This window comes from Tupaia chinensis, unplaced genomic scaffold (genome assembly GCF_000334495.1).
Source record: "Tupaia chinensis unplaced genomic scaffold, TupChi_1.0 Scaffold000302_1, whole genome shotgun sequence".
In the NCBI taxonomy this organism is placed as follows: Eukaryota; Metazoa; Chordata; class Mammalia; order Scandentia; family Tupaiidae; genus Tupaia; species Tupaia belangeri.
In genome coordinates this window covers 162,688-170,255 of record NW_006159792.1, presented here as the reverse complement: position 1 = coordinate 170,255, position 7,568 = coordinate 162,688, and the positions used below count along the sequence as shown (strand labels likewise).

The 7,568-nt window shown below is 44.1% G+C and overlaps 1 protein-coding gene across 2 annotated transcripts in view; it reads left to right on the top strand.

Moving 5' to 3' along the window:
* KY (kyphoscoliosis peptidase) overlaps positions 1–7,568 on the top strand; it is a 77,961-nt gene that overhangs the window by 23,007 nt on the left and 47,386 nt on the right. The window contains exons 1-2 of one of the 2 annotated variants that reach the window (XM_006150854.1): positions 4,095–4,158; positions 6,137–6,199. In XM_006150854.1, the coding sequence (XP_006150916.1) occupies positions 4,122–4,158; positions 6,137–6,199 (100 nt within the window). In that variant the 5' untranslated portion in view covers positions 4,095–4,121. Of the gene's footprint in view, positions 1–4,094; positions 4,159–6,136; positions 6,200–7,568 lie in introns of those variants that run through there. The other variant, XM_006150855.1, reaches the window with a different exon arrangement.

The following is a 7,568-nucleotide window of genomic DNA, read 5'->3' as shown; positions in this document are numbered from 1 at the left end:
AAATTTAACTTCAAAAATAGATACAGAAATATTTAGGCTATCTACTTCTTATATACATGTTTGTGGTTTGAGATGAGAGTTTGTGATTTCAAAGAATTGGTCCTTTTCCTTTGAGTTGTAGAATTTATGTGCATAGAGTTTTCTGTAGTATTCCCTTATTCTTTTTCTATATTTGGGAGTCCGTAATGATATCTCCCCATTCCATTCCTAATATTGGTATCTTGACTCTTAATTTGTGTCTTACTTTTTTTTTTTTTGGTCACTCTACCTAGATGTTTATCAGTTTTACTGAGTCTTTCAGAGAAAAAAACTTCTGGTTTCATTGCTTATTATTATTATTTCTTCTTGGCAGAGAACATGTGCATCACCAGAGAGAAATAGAGAGGAGAGAGAAAGCTCCCCCCAGTGGCTCATGGTCACACTGCAATCTCCTCTCCGTTTCTTCATCACATTAGAATTTGGGGTGCACACACACACACACACACACACACACACCCCACACCTTTATGTTGTGTTTGTTAAGCCATCATTTTCAATCTGCCAGGGCTCAGATTTGAACTATGGTTGCCCATGTGGATTCTAGCTCTCTTAACCAACAGGATGCAGTGTTGGCCCGTTAGTGCTTTTAATGTCACTGATTTATTCTACTATCCTTACCATTTCCTTCCTTCTGCTCGCCTTGGATTTAATTTTCTGCTATTTCTCAACCTTATTAAGGTGAAAGCTTAGATTGTTAGTTTGAGAACTTCCTTCTTTTCTGATATAAGAATTCAGTGCTGTAAATGTCTCTCGAAATACTGCTTTGACTTCATCTCACACATTTTGATATGTTGTATTTTCATATTTTCTGAATTCAAAATATTTTCTAATTTCCCTTGAGACTTCCTCTCTTTGATCTATGGATTTAATCTTCAAGTGTTTGGAGATTTTCCAGTTACTTTCTGTTTTTTTACTTCTAGTTTAATTTCATTATAGTCAGATAACAACTTTGTGTAATTTCAGTTCTTTTTAACTTTTTAAAAAACATTTTGGCTATGGCTCAAGATATAGTCCATCTTGATGGAGAGCCTATAGGCACTTGAAATGAATAGGTCTTCTTCTTTTACTAGATATAGTATTCTACAGACATTAAATAAATTCTACAATTTTTCCGTACATTTTCTGATTTCTTTCTATTACTTTTCTCAATTACTGAGAGAGGGATATTAAAATCTCCAATTATAATTTCAGATTTGTCCAATACTTCTTTCAGTATCATTTTTTTGAGGTTTTATTTTGTTGTTGTTGTTGTTGTTGTTATAGGTTATACGCACTCATCAGAGAAACTGAGAGAGACTGAGATAAAGAAAGTAAGAAATCACCTCCTAGGGTGATGACCTCACCACAATCCCTTCTCCGTTCTCCTCTCAGGATTTTAGGCACACATGTATATGCACCCAGCATGAGTTTCACACGACTGGGTATGGGACTCATGGCCATGTGAAAGTCCGGTGTCTTAACCACTACACCATCTTCTGGCCCCCGCAATATCAATTTTTGTTTCATGTGTCTTAAAATTTTGTTGTTATAAATGTACATATTTAAGATTGTATATTCTTGGAAAATTGGCTCTTTCATCATTATTTAACATCCCTCTATCTTTATACTTTTCTTGCTCAAAAGTCAACTTTCTCTGGTAGTAATATTGCAACTCCAGTTTTATGGTACCTTCTTTTTTTAATTTAATTTTTTTTATTTTATTTTTAAACAACCTATATCACAATAGTTAAAGTTTGATCCTTGGACACAAGTTATAGTTCAATCTTATTAGTCACTCAGACAATCTTTGTTTTTTTAATTAGTGTATTTAGGCCATTTATACCTAATGTAATTGTTAATACATTTGGATTCAGGTTTTCTGCTTTGCTTTACCTGTGCCTGTTTTCTTTTTCCTGCTTTCTTTATTATTTTGTACCTTTCAGACTTACATTTAAATTTATCAAAAAAGTTTTTTACTATATAGATTTATATAGATCTTTGCATGTATTACAATATACACACCTAACTTTTTACTTTTTAATTAGAATTAATATTAGCTTTTCAAGTAGAATAAGGAAACTTTACCTCTGTATAAATACATTTACTCTCCCACTTTTTGTTGTAGTTGTCATATTTTACAACTACATATATTAACAAACCTATCAGGTGATGTATAAATATTGCTTTCTATCATCATTCATGTTTCAGAAAACTTACAGTGAGAAGAAAAGACTAATATATTTACCTAGATATTTACCTTTTCTGTTGCTCTGCCCAGTGTATCTAGTATCATTTCTTTTCTTTCTGAAGAACTTTCAAAGCATTTCTTTTGGTAACAAATCTGTTGGTAACAAATTCTTTGATTTGTTTTATCTAAGAATGTCCTTATTTTAATTCTGAAAGGTTCATTTTTAAATACCATCTTTACTGGTTGTAGAATTCTCTGTTGACAGTTCTCTCGTCACTATGAAAGTGTTGTTACATATCCTTTTAGCAATTCCATATGTAATACGTTCCTTTTCATAGGTTATTTTTAAGATTTTATCTTGTCTTCAATAGTTTGATTATAATGTGTCTGGGGTTGTACTTTCTTTTATTTATCCTATTTTCTGAGCTTCTTGAATCTAAGTCTAAATCTTTTGACAGATTTTGGAAGTTTTTAGTATTTCCTCAAATATTCCTTTTCTCCTCCGAGACCTTAATGACGTGAATGAGCAGACCCATGAGGCAGAGTGTTTGCTTTCTGCGTTCAAGTTAGTAATGTCTGTTGATCTATCTTCAAGTTATCTGACTCCTTCCTCTGTCATCTTCATTCTGCTATGGGGTCTATCCAAAGAATATTTTAAAATATTATATTTTTCAGTTCTAAAAATCTCAGTTTGTTTCTTCTTCATAACTTCTCTTTCTTTGTCAATATTTCGATGTCTGTTTATTTCAACACTATTTTCTCTCCCTGTTTTGCTGCATGGTTGTCAAGGATGTTTTACAGCCCTTCATAATTCTAAAATCCATGTCATCATGGGATCGGCATCTGTTGATTGTATTTTCCTTTTCAAACTGAGATTTTCAAGGTCATTTTATGCTGAATCATTTTGGATTACAACTTGTGCAGTGTTATACAGATGTGTCCTGCATGTACACCACCCGGTGGCCAGCCTGAGACCCCAGCACTGGTCTGCCCCATAGTTTAGGATGAAACTTGTGGATGCACAGCTCAGAACTGACCTCAGGTGTTCATCTACAACTTTAAGGAATTACTCTCTTGAACTCTCTCCTCTTCATGATCCACTTCTTGGTCTTTTAGTCAAAAGGCTGGACTTCGGTTTCCTTCCCTGGCATGCATCTCCCACAACTATATATCTGCATCTGGGCCAATCAGCAGAAAACAGAAAGAGGGAAAAATAGCATAAGTATTTGTTCCCATACCCTGGGGATCATAGCACCTTTGATAGGAGAAGGAGTGACCACTGATCCCCTCTCCCGAAAGTCTTAGGTGCCAGCCTGGCCACCAACATCACTGTTGCTACCGCTACCACTAGAATGGCCATACCAGAAAAAGCGAAAGGACCATTCCACCCTTTCTGACTCAGGGGTATGTTTTTGTCACTCAGGCAAAGGGTTTCTCTTGTGTGTTTTTTCTCTGCACCCATTGTGTGCTTCTGGGTTAGAGAATGCCTTTAAGTCCTGTTTAGGAATTACCAAAAGGCAGAGAGTAATAGTGGATTCACGACCAATTCAGTGACGCTTCAATTTCTGGATTTCTTCCCAACCTCGTTCCATCATTTGTTTCACAGAGGCCTCACCCAGGCGCCCCAGGCACCCTGTTTACCTCGGCGGGAGAGATGTCGTAGCTAGGGTAGCACATTTGGTGCAGAACGTGCTTACCCCCTCCTGACGGCATGTAGAGATTTCGTATCGTTTGTTGTTTTTCTTTTTAAATTAACACTTACTTTTATATTCAAAAAAAGGCCCTAGAATTATTGTGTTTTGTCATTCAATCATCTGCCATGGGACACCTTTCCTGGAAGCACCTGGCTGGGACTATCACCTCCTCTTTCTCTGCAGGGACACAGCTAACCGTGGAGGTCCACCCTCGAGACGCCATGCCCCAGCTGCTCAAGAAGTTCTCCTTGGCTAAAAGTACGTATGCACAGGGAGGCTGGGGAAGGACTGGCAGGGAGGGTTGAGGACAGCTGTGGGCCAGGTCCCAGGCAGGATATCTTCTGAGGGAAGAGGTGCAGTGCCCTGGGCCGACGAACTAGGAAACAGCCTGGCAGCTTCCCAGGGTGAGGCCTGACAGCTTCACCCTGGGAGAGCCTTCTGCACATTCAGATGCCACTGTTTGTGCGGCTCTGGAATTAGCCACGGATGCTGCAGGGCTTTTAGCTGAAGATACGCTTCATCACGAGAGAGCTGTTGCTTCCGATTTTGTGTTTAATCTTGCCAGAGGGTGCGTATGTCCACCAGAGAGAAATAGAGAGAAGGGAAACTAAGAAAGCACGCCCTACGGGGGACGGGACTACAACACAATCCCTTCTCCATTCCTCCCTTTTTTTGGGATTTTGGGCATACCAAACGTTCCTGGCATGTTTTTCAAGCTGCCGGGTCTAGGACTTGAACCAAATAGTTGGTGGTGTAGGATTCAGCCACTTTAACCACCAGACAGCAGGCTGGCTCACTATTATTTTTATATACCACTTGTTGACTGCTAAAACGGACACGCACAGTGCTAAGTCCTTCCCGTGCATTAACCCGAACTCTTCGCCAGGTACTACTACTCCCACTTTCTAGATCAGCCCAGTGAGGCTCAGAGAGGTGAGACGAGTCCCTGAGTAAATCGGCCAAGAAGTGTGCTAGAACCCAGACCCAGCGCTTAACCGCTGTCCTCAGGGCAGCGCACAGGCCCAGGCTCAGCACCGCGATGTCTCCTCCACGCCCTTCTCCGTCCTCTCCCTCGTCTGCCCACCCCACGGCGACACAGGCAAGCCGAAGAGTGGAGACCGCAGAACAGCTGGCTTAAACCCTCCGCACGTCCAGCCGGCGGCCAACGCCCTCCCAGGCGGCCTGCTCCCACGGCCCTCAGCAGCCAGCATCTCGGGGCGGCGGTGTGGAACAGAGGGCAGGCTCCAGATTCAGCCAGCTGGGTTCAGATCTCAGTTTTCTGGCCTAAACTCTCTTTGGGGTTCAATTCACCCCTCCGTGAAAGGAAGAAAAGAGTGAGACTGTTGCGAGGCTAAATAAGAGTAAGCCCAAGACCCAGTCCAGGCATAGTCTGTATGCAATAAATGCCACCTATTTTCGAACCCCCCTCATTCTATCAAAGAATGGAGCTGAAAACAATATAAATGTGAGAAACGCAATGTAGAAAGGAAAGGGTCCCTGTTTCTCAGAATGGCCTGGTGCGTGTGCAATCTCCCGTGTTTTATTTAGAGCACAAAGTTACTTTCGGGGGTATCAACCGCCTTTCTTAGCATTTCTACCCTAGCTCCACCTGGTCTGTCAGAGGCCCACATCATCCTGATCTGGTTTCAAATCAGCACGAAAAGTTTCTCTGTGTCCACGGAATCTAACAACTGTCGGCTCCCATTCCGCCTTCACAGCCAAACCTACAGGGTTCCGTGGCCATTTAGCCCTTCTGAGGAAAAACTTAATGATCCCCTGTGTTTTGAGCGTCTTGCAAACTGCCCTCACCCTTCCCCAAACTCATTCTTGCCCGTGGTCAGCTCCATGGTCAGCTCCACCCTGGGGTGACCAGGGAGTGAATTCATTAGTGCCCTCCACACCCCTCGCTGTGTTCTAAGATGGCAGGAGAAGCCAGGGGTGAGCAGGAGCACCAGGCTTCAGGCGGGCTCTCTGAGCACAAGTGTTGAGATCCGGGCAAATTCTAACTCTTCCAGCCGACCGGGAGCCCTCTCTTCCCTCCACTCGCTGCCTCCTGGTCTCTCCTCTGCCCGGCAGGAAGATCAGTTGAGCAGCAGGTGGGGGCTGGAGCAAGGAGGCTCGGAAAAGGATCGTGACGAGGCGGGGTCAGCAGCAAGGCTCACCACTGAGAATCTCCAGTGCTTGCAGTTCTGTTTCTTCCGAAGTGTCTTTATTTCTGACCTGTGTGATATTGTAGGTTTACAAGGTGATAAAAATGGAAATATGAGACCCCGACAGCCTGGAGGGAAGGATGCCCATGGTAAGTTCCAGGACCTTCTCTGGGGCTGTTCCCAAGAGCAGATTGACTTAGCCTCGCGGTCCAATCTCCAACCAACTGGTGGCGGCTCCCTGGGGTACTGTGCTGGGACTCTAGGGCCGCCTCTGGATTCAGGAGGGAAGGGTGTCATGACTGATTAGCAATGTCTGCCATGGACAAAAATGGAGGAGGGGAAAACCCCTAAGTTACATGTTATTTCAAAGCTAAATCATAGCCCCCAGGCTCACAAGACAGCCCGTTGCTGGGAACATTCAGAATTATGCTCACTGTAAGTGGAACGCCAACGTCTCCATGGTGGGAGACATGCACGTAAGCAGAATGAGGCCGAGAGAACAACTGTGATGGGCTGACAGACAGCCTGGGTTCGAATCCTGCGTTTGCTTTTCACTTGCCTCCCCTGGCCTCCCCTCGACAGCAGACCGGATAGCAGTCAGCTCAGTGCAGCCGCGTCCTTCTGCCCACTGTTTTCCTTTAAGGTTTACCATTTTGTTCATGCCACTGGTATTTTTCATGTATTGATGCAAAAATCATATTTGGCTCTTACATAATCTGCTCGGAAGGTAGATTTAATGAGGCATAAATCGTGAGTATTCTTAATGCTCAGCTACTGTAAAATGAAACCCAGAAAGGGGAAACTAGTCATCAGATTCTCTATCCTGTTTTAGAAATGCCATTCTTCTTCTAAAAGGGGGGAGGAGGAGACCTCATTCATGGAGCGATCCTGGGTGGGAGGCTGTTAAATGCATACGTCCACTTCGTATCCACTTAGGTCACCCCGATGGCTCTGGTCAGAGGATGGCAGGAGACAGCGTCTGTAGGGAGAGGACACTGACAAGAGGGGAGGCCCCCGACTGGAGGCTGGCTGCCTGTGGAGCACATAGGGTGGGAGGTGCTGGTGGTCTAAGTCATGCGTCCCCCCAGGGGCCTACGCAGGAGCTAGGATGGTGCTGGGCTTCAAAGGAGTTCCCACTGGAAAATGTACAGCACAGAAGGACGGGTGGGGGCCAGGAAATGCCGTCGTCCTTGCAGAAAGAGCAGAAAACGAAGAATGAGAGTGGTAGGTTGCCACCTGAGGCCACAGACCCATGGTACAGCCTGCTCAGCCTTCCCGCCCACTGCACCGCATCCCTGTTCTGGAGAGGAGCAAGCCTCATACCCCAGAGGGGTCAGAGTGGTACGGTGAGAACCCAGCAAGGCTTGCAGTCAAAGGGACCAAACTCCCAGGGGCTGCCAGGTTAGGGAGGGAGCAGCATAAGGTGGCCTTGGGGAATGCGCTTACTCCCAGCGGAGGAGGAGGAGGAGGAGGAGGAGGAGGAGGAGGAGGAGGAGGAGGAGGGGGTGGCCCATCATC